Source organism: Lutra lutra, chromosome 8 (genome assembly GCF_902655055.1).
Source record: "Lutra lutra chromosome 8, mLutLut1.2, whole genome shotgun sequence".
NCBI lineage: Eukaryota > Metazoa > Chordata > Mammalia > Carnivora > Mustelidae > Lutra > Lutra lutra.
Window position 1 is genome coordinate 44,184,645 of NC_062285.1, and position 25,102 is coordinate 44,209,746.

Genomic DNA, 25,102 nt, shown 5'->3' on the forward strand with positions numbered 1-25,102 from the left:
GTAATTCTCTATCAACTACTAACTCTGAGCAATTTCATTATTTTGACTCTTTCCACTCCCATGGGAGTCATTTCGCAGTCAAGTGTCAATCAATAAGCTGGTTATGCACATCTTAGTCTCTTTATTGCAGAGCAAATCAATCTTAGGGCATGGCAATGCACCATTCCCTTTCCTATGGAGCCACATGGTCCTTTAAGCTCGTCAGACTTTGTAGAATGTTGCCGCTGCTGGTAACATAAGAGTGAACACGGTAACTTCATTTCTTTGCATGGCTATTACAGCTCTGTGCAAAAGGGGAAAAAATTCAGTACAGCTGATTTTCTGACTGCCTGGTACTATCAAGTCTCGTATTTCCATTTCTTGTCAAATGCTAGTACACTCATTTTCTCTTTGGGACCTTGCTGTCCCTGACACTTCCCCGCCTAAATCTGTTACAGCCCTTGCAGGTGACGGTTCTGCTCTAGAATAGCTTGTCTTTCAGAAACAAAAGCTATCCTTCTCCAGTGATACCACCGCAGAGAAAAGACAAGACAATACCTGGGAATCACAAAGATAATCAATCCTTTGGTTAACTTCGTTACCAAAAATTTAGAGGTTGCCTGTGGGCAAGGGTATCTGCCCTTTGTACGCAAAGCTTTTCTTTCCAGCAAAACCAGGTGAACAGGTTAACATGTTATGGAAAACACAGAGCCCTCAGCGAAGCTTCTCTTTTGTAGTCAAGATGGCAGGGGGGAGGCTGATGTTTGGGAAGAGAGATGGTTGGGCTTTGTCTTAGCTTTCTCGGCCACTAGGGAAAGCAAGGAGAGAGTGAAGTCATCAGTGAGAAAGGAAGAAATCATACAGAGAAACAAAGAAACTCAAGACAAAAGATGATGGCATGGTGGCATGCCATGCTCTGGATGGTGGCAGAGGTAGGGCCCAGAGACTTTCAAAAGCAACATCATGGAAGTACAAGCTTTCATTGTAAAGAATTTCTTCTAAATGAACTTCTGAAAATGTCAATTCATATTACTTTTCAAAACATAAAGAAAAAATTTTTTTTGGCTCAGATGTAACTTTTTAATATACAAACAAACAAGGAATCTAAAATGCAATGCACGTTGAAGTGAAACATTTAAACCTTTTTTTTAAGGCAGAGGGTGGACATCAGACATCCTGACTACTGTTACCTTCTTGCTGCAATCAATGAAAAAGCCTGTTGGTTTTTTTTTTTTAAAGATTTTATTTATTTATTTGTCAGTGAGAGAAAGAGCACAAGCACAAGCAACGGGAGAGGCAGGCAGAGGGAGAAGCAGGCTCTCTAGCAGGGAGCCTGTTGCACTTGATCCCAGGACCCTGGGATCATGACCCGAGTCGAAGGCAGACGCTTAACCAACTGAGCCACTCAGGTGTCCCTCCTGGATTTTTTTTAAAGAAAGATTTTATTTATCCATTTATTTGACAGAGGAAGAGAGTATAAGCAGGGGGAGCAGCAGAGAGAGAGGGAGAAGCAGGCTCCCCACTGAGCAGGAAGCCTGATGTGGGACTCCATCCCAGAATCCTGGGATCATAACCTGAGCCAAAGGCAGATGCCTGAGCCACCCAGGTGCCCTGAAAAACCCTGGATTTAAAAAAATCTTTGTAATTTCATTAATAATTTGCCATGACAGTATGGAATATTAAAGACAAAAAACAACAAAGGTAGGAACCCGGTGAGGTAAATAGAACATGAGAAAATGTGAGTCAGAGTTTGCCTTGAGGATATTTTCCTTGCCTGGTTAACTTAAGGTTTCATTTTGGACAAAAAACCAAGTCCAGGGTCTGCTCAGTGTGGAGAAGGTAAACCCCCATAGAGCATCACACTCTCAGTGTCACAGTGAGCTTCTAGTTCTAGAAATCTTCCTCCCTCCTAGCCCTCCATACTTCTCCAGAGATGGTATACATCACTCCCGCCCCATCTTGGACTTAAAAACAGAATCTATCTCAATTCTTGGAACAAATCATCTCCAAGAATCCTGACCACATTCCAGTCCTCAGGAAGGTTTCCAGTTTAAAATCACACTACCTGGGTGGCCTGGAAAACCTCAAGCTAAAAATTCAGTATGGTCCCAAGGTGGTTGTGCCCCAGGCAGAAGTAAATCAGAAGCCTTTCTGGAGGAACTTACCTATAACTGAGCCTAAAGGAACTCCACACAGTTCCAAGGAATACATAAAAAATTTACAAAACACTCTGGAAAATAAGACTCAATGAACAAGAACCAACAAAAACAAATCCAGGAAGACTGCAGATGTTAGAATGATCACAATCACAATTTAAAACAATGGAAAGGATTAATATGAGTAAAGAGCCAAAGACTGTAAAAAATGATTACGCAGCCAATGCGGAAGTGAACCAAACAAATTGTAGAAAAAAAATTACAAATATAAACTTAGTGGTTGGGTTTAAAGCAGATTAGTCATAACTAAAGAGAGAATAAAAGGATCATGTATACAGCTAAAGAGATACTAAGAGAAATCTGATAGCTTTATATGTTCATATGTAAAAAGTGTTGGGGTGCCTGGGTGGCACAGTTGGTTGGGTATCTCACTCTTGGTTTCGTCTTAGGTTGTGATCTCAAGGTTGTGTGATTGAGCCCCCACATGGGGCTCTGTGCTCAGTGCAGAGTCTGCTTAAGACTCCCTCTGCCCCTCCCCTAGCTCTCTATTTTTCTGAAATAAATAAATAAATCTTTAAAAAAGGTGTCGAGCAGCCATCCCTGAAGCACTAGTGACCAAAATGAGGTTTAATCCCTTCATGACTTCTGACCAGAGCAAGTACCAGAAAAGGCATTTGACTGCACCTTCCCATATTCCCAGGAAGATTATGTCGTTCCCTCTTTCCAAAGAGCTGAGACAGAAGTACAATGTTTGATCCACACACATCCACAAGGATGATGAAGTACAAGTTGTGTGAGGATACCACAAAGGTCAGCAAATGGGCAAAGTGGTCCTGTTTACAAGAAGAAATGGGCGCCTGGGTGGCTCAGTGGGTTAAAGCCTCTGCCTTCAGCTTGGGTCATGATCCCAGGGTCCTAGGATAGAGCCCCGCATTGGGTGCTCCACTCAGCGGGGAGCCTGCTTCTCTCTCTCTCTGCCTGCCTCTCTTCTTACTTGTGATCTCTGCCTGTCAAAATAAATAAATAAAATAAAAAAAAAAAGAAGAAATATGTCATCTTCATTGAACGAGTACAGGAAGAGCAGGCCAATGGCATAACTGTCCACCTGGGCATTTAGTAGATTCAAACTGGACAAAGACTACAAAAAGATCCTTGAACATAAAGTCAAATCTTACCAGATAGGAAAGGAAAAGAGCAAATATAAGGGAGCAACAACTGAGAAGATGAAGATGTGGGAATAAAGTAATCTGATATATGACTTCTTCCTTTTTAAAGATTTTATTTATTTCTTTGGCAGAGAGAGATACAGTGAGAGAGGGAACACAAGCAGGGGGAGTGGGAGAGGGAGAAGCAGGCTTCCCGCGGAGCAGGGAGCCCAATGCAGGGCTTGATACGGGGCTCGATCCCAGGACCCTGGGATCATGACCTGAGATGAAGGCAGATGCTTAATGACTGAGCTACTCAGGTGCCCCTGATGTACGATTTTAAATAAAAATGTGTTGAAAAGTAATGTTAAAGATAAAACTTATTAGAAAGAGAAAAAAATGGTCTCTAAAGAGAAAAGTATAAAAGTTTGTTGAGAGACATTAAATAATTAGAAATATGTTTCTGGACTGGAGGACTGAATATTATAAAATGTCACTTCTCTCCATGTTAATATATGTAGAATAGTGCAGCCGCAATCAAAACCCCAACAAGTTTTTAGTTTTTGTTTGTTTTAAGAACTTGAAAAACTGAGTCTAAAATTTAACTGAAGTTGCAAAAAATAAAGAATTGTTAAGGAGAGCAAAGTCAGAGATCTTGGTTTGCCAAATACGAAGATTTTTTTAAAAGGTACCAAAATTAAGATAGGAGGGATAGAGAAGTAGATCGGTGGAAAGGCAGAGAGCCCAGAAACAGACTTGTGCAAAGAGGACACGTGATTTATGCAGAGCTGTGAAAAAAGGACAATTATCGCTGGGCCAACTGTGCATCCATATGGAGAAAAAGGAATGGATCCCAACCTCATGCCATACCTCCAAAGAAATTCCTGGTAGAATAAAGACCTATGTGTGAAAACTAAAACCTGAAAACATTTATTTATTTATTTATTTATTTATTATTATTTAAAGATTTTATTTATTGAGGGACAGAGAGAGCACAAGCATGGGGAGAGGGAGAGAGAGAGAGGTTTAGAAGCAGACTCCCCTCTGAGCTGGGAGCTCAACATGGGGCTCAATCCCAGGACCCTGAGATCATGACCTGAGCCAAAGGCAGAGGCTTAACCATCTGAGCCCCTCAGGTGCCCCCTGAAAGCATTTAAAAGAGAATATGGTGTGGGGGGGGTACACCATGGGTGGCTCAGGTCATGAGCCCTGTTCATCAAGAAGTCTACTTCTCTCTCTCCCTCTACCCTTGCCCCTAACTCATGATCACACGCTCTCTTTCTCTCTCTAAAATAAATAAATAAATCTTTAAAAAAAAGTAAAAGAGAGTATGGGGGAATTATCTTCACTACCTGCACTCAGCACAGAAAGATTTCTTTTTTTTTTTTTTTTTTAATTAGCACAGAAAGATTTCTTAAAGGAGATACAAAGTGAAACAACCATGAAGGAAAAGATTGGGTAACTTCAACTCCTTTAAAATTTCCTTGTTTAACAAAAGACATAATAAGCACATGAAAGACAAATTACAGAGCACAAGATATTTGCAAAACATAACACAATAAGACCTGATCCAGACCCAGAAAGAACTCTTATAAATAAGAAAAAAAAAAAAAAGCCAAATCAAATTAAACCAAGCAAAAAAAGCCCAGAGAAATGAAGAGTGGGCAAGTGAACCTTAAATGGGCAAAACACTTGATAGAAATTTCACACAAAAAAAGAAATTGAAGCACACAAGGGTCAGTATATCTATATGAACCATATTTTTTATTTTCTGTATTCTGACATATTTTTTATTTTCTGTATTCTGACCTTGCTGCTACCAGAGGGACTGGCCCTCCCAAGGATCACCAATTCCTGGATAGTGTAAACAACTCGCCTGTTGTGCCTTTCAAAGACAAACCAGCCAAGCCAGAGCCCATCCCAACCACTATGCACCTACCCTAACCACCTGCGCCAGGTATCAGACAACCAGAGACCACCCCTATTCCCCAGAGCTCGCTGGAATTATTCTCACTAGCCCATCTGAAACCTGTTTACCCTGCCCCGCCTGTTCCTTCCTGTGGAAATCCCCGCAAAGACTCTTTCCCAGTTGCTCCTTCCTCTTCTGCCTCCTGACCAACCTTGGTGCTTTTCTGAGTGGCCACCTGTGGCAATGATGTACCCTTTCCACTTGCGTACTGTGAGTAACAAGGTATCTTTTCAATGGCAATCACCTCCTGATCTGATGTTCTTACTATATGCCTAGTTTTCTGTTAATACTCTATATTGTAAAATAACATCTTTATCAGTGATCAGAGAAATGCAAACTAAAATCATGACAATATTGGCAAAGATAATAATATTTGGTAAAATTCATCACGTGGTGATGAATATGTCCGATTGGAAGGCTGATACACTACTGGTGGGGTGTGTGTATCATTACAGCTATTTTCAAAAACAGTTTGGCTCTATATCTAGTAAAGTTGGAAACATGCTTACTCCTAGAAGCATATATCCTGGAGACAGTCCTGTACATTTGTGGTACTGTAGTAGCATACCTGTTCAAAATATTCCTAACAGTACACTTTTTCATGGCAAAAAATGGAAAATACCCCCCATATTCATCAATAAAAAAATAAATACAATGGATTATCATACAGTGGTCAAATAAATGATTATAATTGCATTAACAATGTGGGTGCATCTCAGGAACATAATATAATACTGAGTAAAAAAAAATCATGAGAAGAATATACAGTATGATTCCATTTATAGGAAGTTCAAGAAAACAGAAAATGAAACAACAAACCATTGAAAAACAAACATATAGCGGTTACCCCCGACGGAGTAAGGAAGGCAGTCATAAGAGGGGAGGCAAAGGTAATGATGTCATTTTTTCTTCAACTTGGTGGTGGTCTGTGGTGTTCACTGTAATATTATTCTTCATACTTTACACATATTTTATAAATTTTCTTTTGTATCCTACTGAATTCTTAATATAAGCAATTCTAAAAAAATGGATATTAAGGTTAGTTTTATAATAGTATGGGCACAAGGGCATACCGTCTTCACTGGTGTGGGGCTCTGTACCAGCATCCTGATCCACTTCCTCCAATGTACCGTGCTCACTGTATGGGCTGTCACTGCAAAGTGGAAATGGATATTCTTATAAAGTCAAAGAAAGAATTTAACAAATGAACAACTGCTACTACATAAAACTTGAATGGCTAAAGAGTGGCTGGATAGTCTTTCAGCGAAATTCTGGAGGCTCCAAGAATCATCTGGTCCTAGGGGAGCCCAGGTACCTTCATCTTTGATACAGATAATTCGTATCCACAGAAATTAAAATTGGTTGAATTCTAGTAGAATATGATTATTGCCCTATGGATACACCACTTTTTGCAAATTCATTCCAACACACCTTACTGCATATCATCTGATGGCTCTTTGAGTTCAGCTCTGAATTGGCTGTAGTATTTTCCCCATCTTTTCTTTTTTTTTTTTTAAAGATTTCTTTTTTTTTTTAAATTTATTTGACAGATCACAAGTAGGCAGAGAGGCAGGCAGAGAGAGACAGGAGGAGGCAGGCTCCCTGCCGAGCAGAGAGCCCGATGTGGGACTCGATCCCAGGACCCTGAGATCACGACCTGAGCCGAAGGCAGAGGCCTTAACCACTGAGCCACCCAGGCGCCCCTTCCCCATCTTTTCTTGACATACATTTATTGCAGATTTGAGCCAGTCATGATTTTTATTCTTTTTTTTAAAAAAAAAATTTATTTATTTATTTGACATATAGAGACCACAAGTAGGCAGAGAGGCAGGCAGAGAGAGAGAGAGAGAGACGAGGAAGCAGGCTCCCTGCTGAGCAGAGAGCCCAATATGGGGCTCGATCCCAGAATGCTGGGATCACGACCTGAGCCAAAGGCAGAGGCTGAACCCACTGAGCCACCCAGGTGCCCCTTGATTTTTATTCTTTTAAAAAAACTTACCCTTTAGCACAACCACACTCCTCAAATGTATGTTCGTAAATGGAATGCATCTGTCACACATACAAACCTGACATTCTGTAAAAGTCCATTTATATTGTTGGTTGGGGAGAAGGATAACTACTTTATCGCTGACTTCCTGTTTAAATGAGTGATGCCCATAGAGAACACTATGCATGGATGAAGGACACAGTCAAGCACACGTTACTGACTCTAGGATCCTTTATTATGGGGCCTGCTTGTAAAGAAGTAGTGACCACAAAAACCCTAGGATCCAATGTATCAGATAATATGGACCAGACCGCTACATATCACTCTTTGATAAAAGGAATGAGACAACACAACTTACTGATGTTTCAAGTACTGTGACACTGGCCTCGCAATAAATATGACTACGAAGATAAAGTTATGCATCTCACCAGGGCTGAGTTTTATTCATTTATCTTCCCAGAGCCAAGCTCAGCAGTCAGTATCTTGCACACTGTACATGCTCAAGTAAATATTTTTGAATTCAATTTCATGTGCGAAATTGCCAGATATACCACAGAACTGGAATCTATCATGCTTTGTTGTTTAAATTTAGAAAGGAATGCTTCTGGAAATAGTCAACCTTCAGCCTCCTTAAGGCATACATACGATCATACGGTGGTATAAGACCCGTGGTATAGTTCAAGTGTACTTTCAGGTGCTTACGGTCCTTCAGTTACTCACTCTACTTCTGCCTAGTCCTTGGTGAGGCAATGGGAAACAAACTGTCCTCAGGGGGCTGCAGAATGGGTTTAGATAGGTCTGTTCCAGCTGCTCCTGAATCCCAGCTGCCCAGAACAGTTTCCGAGGTGGGCTGGGAGGCAGCTGTTGAATGCGAAGAGTCACGTGGGCTTTGGAATCTGACAGACCTGGGCTGCCTCCAGTTACGAGTAGTCCTTAGAGAGGCTCCTTGGCCTCTCTTCACTTGGTAGAGTGGTCAGTACATAAACCGATCACATGTAGCCGGCACACAGCAGGGGCTCAAGGAACCAAAGCCACTTTTATTGTATATGACTTCTTAGAAGGAGGAATTCACAGATCACACAGTGACCACAGACATTTGGGATTATTCCACTGACCACACCTCCCCCATCTTCATACTTCACTAGTGACTATGCTGCCATATTGATAATATATAATATTGATGGTATAATAATAGTAATAGTAGTATTAGTAGAACTTCTAAATAGTACTACTAAATACTAAATAGTAATACTAAATAATAGTAATAGTGACTATTACTGCCATTTTTTATCCTAGTGATATATTAATAATAAATTAGATAAATTAAGATAAATTTGCTTAAAATGGCCATTACTACTGTAATTGGATAGGATGCTATTTATTAGTAAGAATAGAAATAATTAAGAATGAAAACATATTTGGTTGACAGGGCTCCTTTAAAATGATACCTTTAAAGTACTTTATATAGAGCCAAAACTATTTCACAATGAAACTGAAATCTGTCAGTTCCATCAGTTATCTTTGCCTGATATAATAATAAAATCAATTCAGTTCTATGTAATATGTTTCAAAACCGTGACTCTCTATCCAAGTTGCAGTAGGGTGGATACATCTAAAAAGATGCCATCTTTGGGGAAAAGGGAGAAATGAATGGGAGTTTTCATAGTAAGAGGCCAGTGCTGTCATGGGTCTTAGTCTAACTTATCTCAAATGTTCCTGCTTCTTCTTTTTCTAGAAATTGGAGACTTTGGCAACCTATGGTCACTTCTTATTCTTATTAAACTGATATGTATACTTCCATAATTTTTCCAGGGGGAGAAAGACTAAAATTCCTGGACTTACCAGTAGTCGTCTCCAGCCATACACTTCTCATAAACAGGGCCATCCAGCTCTTTAGCATCTGGGAAAATAGTTTCATGGTGGATGATGATGGTTTTGACAATTTCATTCACATGAGCCTGACAAGACACTTGATCCTGTATTTCAGGGACAGGCATTAATGTGGGGCCAAAACAAATGGCCAGGTTATATGGGTCCATCATGTTCTCATCGCTGTACTGTGAAAGGCTATGAGAGAAAGACAAGAGTTATAAAAGCACCAGAGAGAAAAAAGAAAATTGGTGTTTAATAAGATACTTTATATTCTCAAAATAGGTATCCAAAGCATTTTATTTGGTTTTTATTATTAGAATAAGATAATGTTCCATCTACTTTAAGTTGCCTTGGCAAATTCCAAAGAAAGTAAAACAACTTAAAACCTTTCAACTAGGAAGAAACTGAAAGGGGAATATAAATCCTCCTTAACTAAGTGGCATTTTTCAGAGCCATAAGAGCATTTAAGATCATTTCTTTTTCAATGGAGACCAGGATCAAGTGAGTGAGCTTCACATGTAAACACCACGGTGTAAATGTTGTAAATGTTACTCAAGTAAATCCAGGAAGGGCAGTAGTGAGCTCCATAAAGCTTTATGGATATCTTTAAAATGCCTTCCCACTCATCAAACATATCTCAGATTTCAGTTTTTTCCTATAAATCTTGAGGAAAGCCTGGAGGAAAACAAAGCACCTTTTCTTTGTAGCCACTAAAAGAAAGCAAACAACTGGGTAAGACGACCAAAACTATCTACCGTCAATGTCACAAAAGACGTTATAAGTGCAAGAGAAGGGGAAAAGAATCCCCAATTCTCTCATTCCTTTTAAAGTTGGCTAACTACAAACTTTGGGGCAATTTCTGGTTGTCTAGTACTAATTTCTAAATTCAATCCAATGGATATTTGTGAGATATTGTCCAGAGGCAACTCAAAATAAGCCAGCAGTTGATTGTTCTGCCTCTAACACATGCAGAGGGTACTGTTCTAGGGAGAAGCTAGAGACATTATCTTTCCATGAGTAAAATGTCAGTCTTGAAAGGAAATGTAAAATCCAGGTGAACAGATGACAAATGGAAGAAGAAAAAAAGAGACTTGGCCGCATTTGTGAGATGGTGACAGACACAAAGAAACGGAAATGCCACATGACCTGATACTTTACCCTTTTTCGGAAATAAGATAGCCTAGAAAGCAGAAAATACAAAAGCATAATTTCCTCAGCTAACATATGTCTCTCCTGCCTGCCATTTTTCAAGCATACAGTCTTTTATAAAAAGTTCACAATAAAGGCAATGATCATGTTACAGATTGTCTGGAAAATGGATGCACGGAGAAGTGAGATGCAGAGTAAGAATGGTCTAATTCTCGCAAGACACACGTAAGCTCGGTGGGGAGAGTCGCAGCGAATCTTTCTGGGTTTTTAACTTAGTGCTAACTTGAAGAGCAAAATCTTGTTATGAAAGTGTTATACCCACGTTTCGATTTTACAATTAAGGGAGAATAATTTCCTTTTCTTTTCATAATTCCTGTCCCAAGCATCCCGCCCTACAGGCTGGGGCTTGTTTCTGCATGAAGGCAGGTGCAGTGAGCCAGGGGGCATCTTTGGGCAGAAATGCTGGAAGCAGGGCCAGCTGGATGACTCACATACATTTGCTATTCTGCTGAGTTAGATTCAGGTTTTACGAACTTTCTTGATTCACTGCTTTGCCTGTCTCTTGTGGTTTACTGGTTCACAGTGGGTTTTGCTCAGGTGTGCCAGGAAAATTCACCTAGAGGGCCGGCAGGAAGGAAGGCCCTCCAGACGGGAAGGGGAGGCACTTGAAATTAAAGGTGAAGATGGCAAACCTCTGGATTGTTTTTTTAAATTTTTTTTTTTAAATTTGAGGCTTTAATATTGATGAGGAAATAAGATTAAACGAAAAAAAAAAAAAAGAAGAACCGGGGCACCTGGGTGGCTCAGTGGGTTAAAGCCTCTGCCTTGGGCTCAGGTCATGATCTCAGGATCCTGGGATCAAGCCCTGCATCAGGCTCTCTCCTCAGTGGGGAGCCTACTTCCCGCCACTCTCTCTGCCTACTTGTGATCTCTCTCTCTGTCAAATAAATTAAAACGAAAAACAAAAAAACAAAAAAACAAAAAACGAAAAACCAACCCAGGCCACTTCAATTGCTTCAATAACTCCATCTTTAGCTAGGCAGGTCAAATGCCAAACAAAGAGATTCAGATTCCTGTCCACTTTGCCCTGTTTCCAGCCCCATTATGGCAAGAGGGGTGTATATTTGAGTTGAGTGCCTTGACTGGGATCTGCCATCCACTCTCCAGTTCAGGTCGCGAAGCCCACTGTCCCAACAGCTCTGGTTCATGAGGCTGTCTCGATTTTTTGACTTATGCCTCTTCTAGAGTTCGGAAATGATGGCAGCTCGGTCAGTTGTGATCCCTCCCATATTGCTTTTTGGTTCGAGCAGCCAAGAATGCCTCCGTTGTTTGAAATCCATGTCTGCAGATGCAATAGACTTAAGAAACCCCCTCCTCTTTGCCAGAAAGGGGCAGGACTCCTCAGGTGACACCCCTGGGAAGAGCTGGCCCCAAAGCAGCTCCTCTGTGATGGCTGGGTGCCCGGACCCAGGCCACATGGCAGCCTGTTCAGAGGCTTGGAGCCCTCACACTTGCCCGCCAAGGTCGGCAAGCCTTCAGATTTTTAAAACCACCGTAGGTAACAAGGCTTATTTAAAGGTAAGATTTAGGGGCGCCTGGGTGGCTCAGTCATTGTCTGGCGGCAGTTCAGGTCATGGTCCCAGGGTCCTGGGACCCCTCATTGGGCTCCCTGCTCAGCGGGAAGCCTGCTTCTCCCTTTCCCACTCCTCCTGCGTGTGCTCCCACTCCCACCGTCTGCCAAATAAATAAATAAACAAAATCTTAAAAAAAAAAGGTACAATTTATATTTATGGCGATCTATTTAACCTAAACATAGTTTATATCCATGTCTCTAGATCCTGCTTATTTCTAGTGGTGATTTCTGTACAAATGGGTTTCCACTGTCATTTGTGCTTATGTTCATTCTCTGCAAGCATTTCCCCATCAAATGCTACTTGGTTTCTGGGGCCAGCCTGAGTGGGTATGATTTCAGGAGTCGTCAGCAGGGCTTAAGTCCTTCAGTCTCCATGGCGTGTGAGAACTCTAAACCTCCAAAGAAATAGAGAAGAGAAAAAAATCCCAATTTTGGGAAGGATGAACCCATGCCAGAAGGAGAAGGCATTGCCCTGAGCTTACTCCTCCCAGATTCTTTTATTTCCAATTACTTAACTAGATCCTTGAATAGGAAGGGGGCTCTCAGACAGGGCTTGGGGAAGATATTCTTATAGTGGGGTCCATTTTTATTACCCAAGAAGTAAGACAAACGAAAATCAAGGTACTTAAATTAAAACAGTAAGGTTCCTTTGAAAATAATGCTATGATTTTTTAAGGTTTCTGTTACATTGCTGCAGAGACTTTTATAAATATTTTCTTCTTGACAAGGTCTCATTATATTGAGTTTACAAAAGTTCTTTTTTGGATCTGTGTGTAATTCGCATCTATAGTTCCCCTCCTTCCTTGACTACAACATAAAAAATCCCAGCAATTTTCTGCAGTGAGTGGGTGGTTTACATCATTTTGACAAAAACGTTCATGACATTAGCTTTGGATGGAAGTTGGAAAAACACATATTTCACTGACAAGTGTTCTTTTTGGTAATATTTGTATATTTTTGCATGTACGGCCACAGTTTCTGCATCTTTCAGCTATTATACAATGACCTTGATCTGCTTAAGAAAAACATACCTTCAGTCTATAGTCAATCGTCTTCTCTTTGACTCTGCTGATAAGTGGGACCCAGTGTGCACATTACAGAATCCAAGAACAAAGAATTCAGATCAGTGCAAATGGAAGTAAAAGATGCGCATTCTGGCGGAGTATTAGGGTACTTACTGATTGAGGAAGGCAAAGAGGTACCTCATCACTATAAGGACGGACCTAGGCAAGGTCAGGAGGAGTTTGCGGATGTGAAGCGCCCTCTCACAGAGATTATCTATTCCTATGGACAGAAGAGAACATGGTCAGGATCCTTTCGCTTGCCACATTTAAAGCAGAACACTGAGTGTTGGTTAGGTGTCCGACGTTTGATCTCACCTCAGGTCTTGATCTCAAGGTCATGAGTTCAGGCCACGCATTTCTACAAAACACTGAGTACCAAATTTTGTATCCTACCGTAAGTAAGCTCTTGCCCCTGGGTGAGATGCAGTGAATTGGTGATCAGCTTGGGGGTAATACCATTTCTTTTTTTTTTTTTTTTAAAGATTTTATTTATTTACCTGACAGAGATCACAAGTAGGCAGAGAGGCAGGCAGAGAGAAAGGGGGAAGCAGGCTCCCCGCTGAGCAGAGAGCCCAATGCGGGGCTCGATCCCAGGACCCTGAGATCATGACCTGAGCCAAAGGCAGAGGCTTAACCCACTGAGCCACCCAGGGGCCCCGGTAATACAATTTCTGAGAGTATCTTCTCTGACCTATCTCTGTTTTTTCTGAAGGCCATGGTCTTGAGCAACTTCGCGTCTTCTAGGTTTAAAAACCATCTTTCACTTGCTGCTATTTCTGGATTGTGCATCTGATATGGTTTCAATACCTTTCAAAAGCTGCAATGGTGGGGCACCTACGTGGCTCAGTGGGTTAGGTCTCTGCCTTCGGCTCAGGTTGTGATCTCAGGGTCCTGGGATTGAGTACCACATTGGGCTTTCTGCTCAGCATGGAGCCTGCTTCCCCCCTCTCTCTCTGCCTGCCTCTCTGCCTACTTGTGATCTCTGTCTGTCAAATAAATCAATAAAATCTTAAAAAAAAAAAGCTGCAATGGTAACTAAAGTAGTTTTGGGGGATACCTCCCCTATGATTCATTAATTCATCCTGTGTTTATTTGTATATTACTATGATTCCAGCAATGTACCAGGCTTTGAATCTCTCCTTCCTCAAAACTTATCATAGTATCTTACTGATAGGAATTTTTACTTTGTATTATATAATTTCGTCAATTTTTCTAAGCATCTATTTTAGGACAGCCTAATAGTTTTCAAGTACCAAGTTAGGCAATAGTAATGCATTAATGATTTGAATCCTGCTCTCAGAGAACTTATACCCTCATGTTTACAGTTATTTACTTTCTTATCCCTGGGGGAGAGTGAGCTCCCTGAAGATGGGTACCTGGGACTTCCTAGTATTATTTTATCCCTCTTTCCTAGCAATACAAATTGTCCAAAGGTTCTTAACACAAAAATGCCTGTGAACAGCAGCAAAAAAGTTAGTTCCAATAATGCATTATATGCATAATGATCTACATTTTACAATACATTCTCACATTAGCTATCCAATTTAACACAGATAATAATTCCATGGAGTAGGCAGGCCATGGAATGTCATCCCCATTCAATGGATTAGGAAAAAGAGAACTGGGTAAGTGGTTGGAGGGGTGGAGTTGGGACTAAAACCTATTTTCTGTTCAAGTCGGGTTGTCTTTCTTGGATTTCAAAGTACAAAAAGATTTTATTTTTAAGCAATCTCTATACCCAGTGTAAGGCTTGAACTCATAACCCCAAGCTCAAAAGCTTCATGCTTCACTGACTGAGCCAGCCAGGTGCCCTCTTTATAAAGTACAACTTTGAAGACATTCAATAAAGATACATTTGAGAAAAAGATTTCTTTTTTAACTTTTTTTCTTTTCTAATTAAGTAGGCTCCATGTCCAAGGTGGGGCTTGAACTCATGACCCCAAGATCAAGTGATGCATTCCCTACCAACTGAGCCAGCCAGGTGCCCCTGGGAAAAATATTTCAAAGACTATTTCAGAAACATTTTTGGAGTTTACTCTAATTTTGTATTACTACATTTGCTCTTAATTGTTCTTGAGATATTCATATATCCTACTTGAAAATCTCAGGCCACTTTTTTTTTTTTTTAAGGACTTCATTTCTGACATAATAGTCAATTGATTTTCCTTTTCTTTCTCAGGTTTTCTGACCTCCTCCCACACATAAACACAGTTGGCCCTCATGGATCTCTACTTGTTCTCTTCAATGGTAAACTCATTTGGTCTTGATGTTAGGACCATCCTTTCTAGGAAGGTAGTATTTTTGCTTGATTTTTCAATTTTGTGTGGGACGTAAGTTCTGTTGTTTCTACCCCTGGATATCTCAGTATTAATTTCCTAATTGAAGTCTTTATTATTTCTAGCTTGGACCATGGTAATACTTTGCTAATTCAGTTTTCTATTCCAATTCCTCTTATACCTCTTACAAACTTGAAATGACTTATGGCCCATTCTTAAAAGTAAATATTGAGATTTACTAGCATTTATTCTCTGGTCCTTAAAAAACTGTATGCATAAATAACTTTCCATTCATGCCCCAAACCAAACAGTTACAAAGTTTAATATGTTTATGCAAATTATAAATGGTAATAATGAAGGGTCCCGTGAATGGTCTCTGGACTGGCAATACCTTCTATTCTTTTCTAGCTGCATATAGATCCATAGAAGGGCTATGATTAAAAACAAAATAACAACAAAACTTCTGCCATTGTTTAAACTTTTAACAATTGTTCATCTGAACATGTAACATTGTTCAAAACTTCTGGATTGTTTCAAAAGTTAAGTCTACTGATTCTCCAGGCTGATCCTCAGTATAAGGTTAAGGTCAAATATCAGGGAGAGGGTTTTAGCAACTTCAGGCTCGTTTTGAGGTCTTAGAGAAAAAAAGAAAAGGAAAGAATGTGACAGGAACTACTCTTAATGTACTGTTGATCTTTAATCTTTGTCAAATCCCAGAAGGGGCAAGTAATTTTCAGGCTAGAAGAGGACACAGGCATCACTCCCAAGAGGCTTAATTTTAATTCAAGATCCTCCTGTTTCTATCTCTCAGTTCTAAAGTGAGTTCCCCTACCCCTTAAAGGCAGTTTCAAACTTTTATTTAGAAAGAACTGGGGGTGGGCGCCTGGATGGCTCAGTGGGTTAAGCCTCTGCCTTCGGCTTAGGTCATAATCTCAGGGTCCTGGGATCGAGCCCTGCATCGGGCTCTCCGCTCAATGGGGAGCCTGCTTCCTCTCTCTCTCTCTGCCTGCCTCTCTGCCTACTTGGGATCACTCTCTCAGTGTCAAATAAATAAATAAAAATCTTTAAAAAAAAATAAAAAGAACTGGGGGAACAGGTACAGATAGAACTGGGGGAAATTGATTTGTTTATTTAGAATATTTTCTTTTAACTCACTGATTTTTAAAAAGTTTTTATTTAAATTCCAGCTAGTTAACATACAGTGTAGTATTAGTTTCAGGCGTACAATATAGTGACTCAACACTTCCACAGAATAGGGATCCATATGCCAATTTCACAGCAGCATTATTTGTGACGGCCAAGGGGCAGACACCAGCCAAGTGTTCACTGATGGATGCGTGGATGAACCAAGGTGGTATAAAGACACAAGGAACTGTTATTCAGCCTTAAAAGAGAAGTGAAATTCTCCTACAACCTGGATAAATCTTGAAAACCTAAGTGAAATAAGCCAGACAGAAGAAGACAAATACTGTAGGATTCCACTTAACACCAGGTATCCAGAGTAGTCAAGTTCAGAGACAGAAAGTAGCACGGGGCAGGGGGCTGTCAGGGGCTCCGGGGAGTTACTGCTTTCTGAGTACAGGGCTTTGGTTTGGGAGAGTGAAGAAGTTCTGGAGATGGACCGTGGTGATGGTTGCACACTGGGAATGTATTTAATGCCGCTGAATCGTACACTTAACAGTGGATAAGTCAGTAAGTTTTGTGTTCTGTATATTTCACCAAAATTTGGGAAAAAAAAAATTGGGGGAGAGTACCATGAGATGCAAATGAAAGGTTTTAGGAGAGAAAGGTAACAGGAATGTAAAACAGTGACACCAAAAAGACCAGATGAAACTGTGGGAGGCGGGCATAGATTCTCTGCAACTACAGTAAACCTCAATCAAAGCACAACAGAACTGCTCGCATTCCTGAAGTCATAGCAAATCTATCTGTCCCAGAGGCCTCAGAGCATGACAGCTGGGAGTGGGACTCAGATATTACCTGGTTGGTCGCTCAACAGGCCTGCGGCGTACATCCTACAGGAGCCTTGCTCTGGTACAAATGACTCATTTACTCTCCTGAGTCCAGTTAGCGGGTCAAAATTTATGGTTGCTTCGGACACTGATTAATGTGCATTCCCAGTGGCTCTCAGTGTGGCAATTCATAGTCTCCCACAATTCTATGCTGCTTGAAAAGATGGATCTTTTCTTCTCCTCAGAAAAATTGTAAGGAAAACCAGTATTTCATTTGAATTTCTTTTAAGCTGGGCTTTGTTTCCACAATTCAGGATCTCATGTAATTAGGTAAAAGTGGCATTCATCCAGTCTTGGTCATGTGCTCAAAGCTCCCCATGCTTATTTCTGTTCTTTTCCTAGCACTGCAAAGTTCCCATGTCAGCATCCCAACCTCACAGCATGGGGCTTTGACAGCTCCATGTAAATGTGTGTGAAAAATTCACCACAAAACACAAGTTGCTTCAGAAAATGGCAAAAACTCAAATGGCCATTACTCTGAAAATATCAGTTCTTCTGAGGCACTATTTGCAAAAGTATTTGTCAGAAAACAAACAGTAAGTCACAAGATGCAAATGTATCCTCAAGTATGACAACAGGGAAGGAAAAGAATGGCCACGTTTACAAGAGGTTTATAACTGAGCAGGCACACAAATATTTCTGAGCTCCAGATATCAACGGGCAATATTCAAGGTGAGTTTCCCAGTTCCAGGCCATTTTTAGGTTCATTGATAGGTTCTATCGATGTCAAGGTATTAATCAACTGTGTGCATGTGTGAATGAAAGGGAAAGAGAAAAACAGAGAGATGTTCTAGTACATTTAGATGAATCTTAGCTGAGCCTTGATGGGAGAGTTACCAGCTGTTCTCCTAAGTAAGAAATGAAATGCTTGCAAATCTTTCTAATAATAATTAATAGATTGAGTTCTGTGAATTAAACCATTATGTTCTTTCCTAGCTAAATAGCAACACTGTAGAAATAAATACATAGTGTTTCTCCTGCTGAATTACTGAGGGTAGTAAAGAAACACTCTTAGCTTAGGAAGCTTTACTTATTCAGTTCAGATACTAAGCCTGTTCCATATTTTTAAGGGTAAAGTAATCCCTAGTATAAGGCATCAAAGAGAAATTTAGAATTCAGACAGAAACCATCATGTATGCAACAAAACTTAAAGAATTTTTAGCAACGAAAACATACACGGGAGAACCAAAAGAGAATTTGAAAGCTTTTTTCTTTTCTCATGAAACAGTTAGAAATGGGCAAATAGATTTATGTACTAAAAGGCTCATTGTAATATTTTGTTTAACTGTAAAATCACTGGAAACAACCTAAATTTCTAAAACTAGGGGATCATTAAGTGAAATAAAAGCCATTTAAGGGACGCCTGGGTGGCTCAGTTGGTTGAGCAGCTGCCTTCGGCTCAGGTCATGATCCCAGCGTCCTGGGATCGAGTCCCACATCGGGCTCCTTGCTCATCAGGGAGCCTGCTTCTCCCTCTGCCTCTGCCTGCCATTCTGTCTGCCTGTGCTTGCTCTCTCTCCCTCTGTCTCTCTGACAAATAAATAAATAAAATCTTAAAAAAAAAAGCCATTTAAATCTGTATTTTGAAAAATATTTATATGGGAAAATGTTAACAACATTACTAAATTTAAAAAATGGCTTACAGGGGTGCCTGGGAGGCTCACCAGGTGAAATGTCTGACTCTTGATCTCAGCTCAGGTCTTGATCTCGAGACTGTAAATTCAAACCCCATGCTGGGCTCCACACCGGACATGGAGCCTATTTTTTAAAAAAAGGCTTATAAAGAACCAATAGGAAATGATACAATTTCTAATGAGATCTACTGAGATATAATTCATATATAATTCACAGATATAATTCATATATAATTCACAAAAGTATACAGTTTTATGGCTTTGAAGTATATTCACAGTTGATCAATCACTACCTCAATCAGTTTTAGAACGTTTTTATTACCTCAAAAAGAAATCTCACATCCATTAGCAGTCACTTGGTATGATACCCCTCTTATTAAAAGCACGTGGTTGTCGTATATCCATTCAATGGACAATTATTTGGCAATAAAATAAAGTTCTGATACATGCTACAATATGGGTGGACCTTGAAAACATGCTAAGGAAATGAAACCAGTTGCCAAAGACCACATTTTATATAATTCCTTTTATATATGAAATGGCCAGAATAGATAAGTTTATAGAACGTAGATTAGTGGTTGCCTAGTGGGATGGGATGAGTAAATAGTGTATGTTTTTGCTAAGTGGGTTTTTTTTTTGAGTAATAAATATGTTCTAATATTGATTGCAGTGATGACTTTTAGTCCTGTGAATATCTTAAAAGCCACTGAGTTGTACACCTTAATGAATGGATTATACGGCGCAAGAATTGTATCTCAATAACCTCTTTCTTTTTTAGATTTATTTACTTATTTCAGAGAGAGAAAGCTAGCATGAGTTGGGGGGGAGTAGAGGGAAAGAATCTTCAAGCAGACTCCCTACTGAGAGTGGAGCCAACCAGGGATCAGTGTCATGATCCATGAGATCATGACTTGAGCTAAAACCAAGAGTCAGATGCTTAATCAACTGAGCCACGCAGGCACCCCACAATAAGCTGTTTTAAAAAGTTTGGGGCTCCTGGGTGGCTCAGTCGTTGAGTATCTGCTTTCAGCTCAGGTCATGATCCCGGGGTCCTGGAATTGAGCCCCGCATCGGGCTCCCTGCTTGGCAGGAAGCCTGTTCTCCCTTTCCACGACCCGCGCCCCCCCCCCCGCCCCCCGCGCTGCTTGTGTTCCCTCTCTCGCTGGATCTTTGTCAAAAAAATAAAGAAAATCTTTAAAAAATAAATAAATAAAAAGTACATAGGGATGGGGGCACCTGGGTGGCTCAGTGGTTAAGCATCTGACTCCTGATTTTGGCTCAGGTCATGATCTCAGGGTTGAGAGATTGAGCCTCCCAATGGGTTCTGTGCTGGGCATGGAGCCTGCTTAAGATTCTCTTTCTCCTCCCTTTGTCCTTCCTCCCCACTCTTTCCCTCTTAAAAAAAAAAAAGTACATAGGTATAAAAAACTTAAAAGTACATAGGTATATGTATAGAAAAAACCTGGGAACATACTAAAAAGGCTTATATTATCTTTGTATAAGGAATTATAGATGGTTTGTTTTTCTATTTTATTTTCTAATTTTTCTACAGTGATCACACATTAATTGCATAATAAACAATTATTTTAAAAATGTACTGATGGGCTATTTATGATTTTAAGAAATTATTTTTAAGGTATGCTAATGGTATTATGGCTATGTTGTACAAAAAAAGAAAAGAATTCTCTTCTCCCAGAGATTCATACATACAGAGGAAGTGATGTGTCAGGGAGATGATGGAAGGGATAGAGGTGGAATAATTTTGTCCAAGAAATGAAAATTGTTAAAGTTAGGTGACTGTTTATACTGGGATTTATTATAATTTTCTGTATCTTTTTATAGAAGTTTGAAAATATATATAATAAAAAAGTCAAAAACAAGGTTGATGATGAGCAGAATGGACAGTACAGTTCTAATTCGGTTTTAGAAAAAGTTGTGTGTGCACATGAATACAAAAGGAGCAGAAGCAAATGCAACAAAATGGTGGTGTACACACACCATTGTCTTTGAGCAGCAGCATTACGTGGGACAGTCTTTTGTTCTACGTGCTTCCGTGTATTTTTCAAGTATCCTACAATACTATATGTTGATATCATGATGAGTGAAAGAAAAGACCCTCCTAAAAAAGCTTCCTGGGGCTCAAGCAGTCACCTAGATAGTAACACATAAGGTAACGTGAAGGGCAAACGTGCCATCTGGGCTCATGGCCCTGTGGCAGCCAGGAAAGACCACACATCACTTGAATAGCTGATCTAGGGTAAGTCCTTTGGACTTCTGCCTTAGGGAATCTCGAAGCCATAGTATATGTACATTCTGGAAGCTGACCAGAATGTGTGGGCCTAACCTTGGGCATTTACAAAACCATTACAAAGTAGATAGTTTTAAAAAACCTACTTGGGTGAGAAACTGAGACACTACCAAGTTTGTCATTTCAAATTTAGATTGCCCTGGAGTCCACTGGGTCTTTATCCATATTTGCAAGTTTCCAAAGAATGTAATATTTTGAAACATAAAAATGGCACAATAACAACTCATCACTCAAAAAAAAAAAAAAAAAAATCTTTCCCCAAAAACTCCAAAAATAAGTAAGTAAAAAGTAGCAGGTAACCAGAAACCTATGTAAACTTCTTTTGTTTTTTAAAGATTTATTTATTAATTTTAGAGAAAGGGAGAAGCAGACTCCTTGCAGAGCCCATAGTGGGGCTCAATCTCACAACCTGAGATCATGATCTGAGCTGAAATCAAAATTTGGACACGCTTAACCTTAACTCGCCTAGCCACCCAGGAGCCCCTGACGTATCCAAACTCTTAAAAAAGATGAAAGGGAAGGTTTTTCTATACAAAGTAAATATCACATGAAATTATCTTAATAGGGAAAATCAATCCAATTATGGCAATGCTAAAAGAAGATGACACAGATAAAAACAATCAACGTGCATGGGACCTCTCTCCACTAGAATTTCTAAATCTTTGTGCTCCTATTACATACTAACTTAGACTGCATTTATTTGTAAATATCTTCATTCTCTTGCTATTTTTTAAACCTCCTAAAGGCAAAAATGAAGTGTTTCAATCCCTAGAAAGTTTTCCATATGGCAGGCAATTAATCAGTGGTTCAAATGATCAAATAGTGTAATATTGATGAGAGGATACAACGATGAATGACGTACTATACCATATTCAAAGAATTTAATGAAAATCCAGAAAAAATATGGTACATCAGGGTCACAATGGCATGAGAAAATGCTTGCCTAGAGATAAATCAATAATAGCTAGAAATCCCCTCCTTTTTGAGAGATTAGATGTTGGAAGAAAAGGGGTCATTATATACAGTGTCATTCATTATGTGTTCTTGAAAAACATCCTATTCTGCAAAATGCACTAAAAATAACAGGACTTATGGGGGAAAAGTAGGCTGGGACAGACAGCTCAACATCTGTTTAACTTTATAACAAAAGCATCAACAAAAACACTGACAATACTATTTAAATTACTAGCATGGTTCAATCACTCCTGACTAGTGTCCTTAGCAGCCTTAAACCCCGGGACTCCTGCTTCTTTGAGATGTATGTCATGGAGGGCATTCATTGCTGAGAGAGACTATTTTCATAAAAATTAACCTGAGGATTATTAATCCACTGTTTTAATATAGTGGGGATGTCTTTGCAACTTCTTCATTTGCACTTGTAGCAGTTCACTGCATGAAAAGAAAGACATTGCTGTAGATTTTCCATTGTTTTCCCTACGGTCTTCACATTTCAGTAAGCCTGACTCTTCCTTCCACTGTGAGACAGCTTGATATTGATTGTTAAGAAACATTTCATGTGCTGGGAAAATTCATGCTGGAAGCACCACAACTTCTAGGTTCTACTAGCATCATTTCTAAATGCACATGAGATAATTAGGTCAAAGAACAGACTGGTAAGTGGCTAACGCAGGTGCTGGCATATAGGATCTCAGATTATAGTGGGAGTAGTTGTAACCGTTGTAATGATGATAGCTAGCAACATTGACTGGGGTCTACTGTGTGCCAGGCATGATGCTAAATACTTTATATGAATTATTTCATTTATTCTTCACACAGACTTTATGAAATAGATAAAGCAACAGATATTCAGTAAGACTAAGTATTAATCTCTGCCCAAAGTGACAAAGCTGTTAAGTGGAGAAGCTAGAATTTGAATCTTGATCTTTCTGACTCTACGGTTCAGATTTTAATAACCACAATGGAGCAGTATTTCTCATCCAGTGAAAGCCTGAAGTGACTCTACAATACTCACAGACAAGGTAGTCCGATGTGCTTTATCCTACTGGTACATGTGAACATAAATGTTGATATATGTACCTAGAAAACCACAAAGCATTGTAGAGTGCTTATTATTTTTCCAGATTTAAGCTTTCTGGCTAGGATGTAAGGAAAAATCCCCGGACAAGCCCAAAGGAGAATTCCAGAAGCATGACACCTCCTTTTCAGTTCTTTCCAGCTGGGTCACAGACCTGCTGTGATGACTCAGGCTATGTAAGGGCCTTGGAATGGACACACAGGCACACTTCTGAATCCCACACAAGACATCAGGCTGTATACGGTGGGGGTGGAGGGAATTATGACTGGGGAACTCATACCCAGCGAGAGCCAGGATTTTAGGCATGAATGCCAACAAAAGAATTCTGGTAAAATTTTGGTGACCTTTAACAACTGTGGATTCTGTACTTACTAATGGACCTGGAATTAACTATGGCAAGTAGGAGGGCTACAAAACTGAGTAATCTATTAACATCTCACAGGCCTGTGGAGTTAACTGTGGGCATTTCATTGAACATACTCTTTGCCACGTACTCTTCTTGGCACTTTACAGGTATTAACTTATTTAATTCTCATAGCCCTGTGATATATGTAATAGTCTGTTGTCTTCCCTTTTTTTTTTTTTTTTTTTTAAGATTTTATTTATTTATTTGACAGAGAGAGATCCCAAGTAGGCAGAGAGGCAGGCTGGGGGGGTGGGGGGGAAGCAGGCTCCCCGCAGAGAGCCCGATGCAAGGCTCAATCTCAGGATCCTGGGATCATGACCTGAGCCGAAGGCAAGAGGCTTTAACCCGCTGAGCCACCCAGGCACCCCTATTCTCCTTTTTTTTTTTTTTTTTTTTATAGCTGATGAAACTCACATGCAGAGAGGTTAAGAAATTTGCCTAGGTCACATAGCTGGTGAGCAATTTGGACTTAGGCTATTTAAGTTCAAAGCATACCTTCTTAACCTCTTCCCTAAATTCTCTCTTCAGCACATGGAGAAGGGGTTAAAAATTGTAATGTGGGGTGTTAAGAAAAAATTATAGACCTCCATACACAGTGGAATGTTAGTGGAGGAGTGACTAATTTTGCTAGGGGTGGCGGGGGTGGGGAGGGCCTGCTGGGAGGAGTGCCAGGTCAGCAAAGCCTTCACAGCAGATGTCAAATAGCTCTCCAGGACAGCAGACCAAACAGCGTGGGCAAAGGCATGGGGTGGGTGATGGCCTGGCACACTTGCTTCTTGCTACTGTTGATACATAAAGTAAAAAGGGGACGGGTGGCAGGAGATGAGTGTGCACAGAAGCAGGGAGAGATCCGACAGAGGAAGAATTTGGTTCTGTGAATTGGTCATCCCCAGGAGTCTGTGTTCAGGTGGGACATACTGCAGTAGGTTTTAGAAGGGGAGGGTGATGGGAGTCGTACGACCAGATCTGTGTCATCGGATCTCGCCGCAGTGTGAAGGATGAAATGATGTGGAGGATGGGGGTGCTGGGAAGAGAGGGCAGAACCTAGAAGGAGGGGCTGACTCCACCTAGGAGACTGTTACTAGCAAGCCCAGCGAGAAGCTGGTGATGGCAATGGCGAGGAGGCATGAGCTGGGAGAGTCTTGAGAATTGGGGGGTGAACTGGCTGGGGAAGCAGGATGCGAAGGTTTTTAGGGGCAAGCTTGATCCATATTCTTGTTCTCCTCACTGTGTGATCTGGGTCAGCTCCAGATCCCTGCCTGGGAAGTGGGGCTTAAAAAGGCACTGCATTTTCAGGTGTATGGAACTCAATGTGGTTAATAACTAATTCTGGGTATTATGACTTTCACCTTCTTTCCTATGGTGTGAAAAGCCTCCCTGAATAAAACAGCAATGCTTTATTTGCTGATGATGATCAGTTTCATTATGTGTCCTACATAGTCCCATAGCAACTCTGCCTATTCGCGGGGGATGCCCA

The 25,102-nt window shown here is 40.3% G+C and overlaps 1 protein-coding gene and 1 pseudogene across 3 annotated transcripts in view; one reads left to right on the forward strand and one right to left on the reverse strand.

Annotated features, from left to right (window-relative positions):
* SRGAP1 (SLIT-ROBO Rho GTPase activating protein 1) overlaps window positions 1–25,102 on the reverse strand; it is a 279,336-nt gene that overhangs the window by 15,194 nt on the left and 239,040 nt on the right. For 2 of the 3 annotated variants that reach the window (XM_047740988.1, XM_047740987.1), the window contains exons 16-18: window positions 13,069–13,174; window positions 9,079–9,303; window positions 6,323–6,402 (exon numbers count right to left, since the gene is read on the reverse strand). In XM_047740988.1, the coding sequence (XP_047596944.1) occupies window positions 6,323–6,402; window positions 9,079–9,303; window positions 13,069–13,174 (411 nt within the window). Of the gene's footprint in view, window positions 1–6,322; window positions 6,403–9,078; window positions 9,304–13,068; window positions 13,175–25,102 lie in introns of those variants that run through there. The other variant, XR_007129383.1, reaches the window with a different exon arrangement.
* LOC125106277 (60S ribosomal protein L26-like) lies at window positions 2,756–3,376 on the forward strand (annotated as a pseudogene).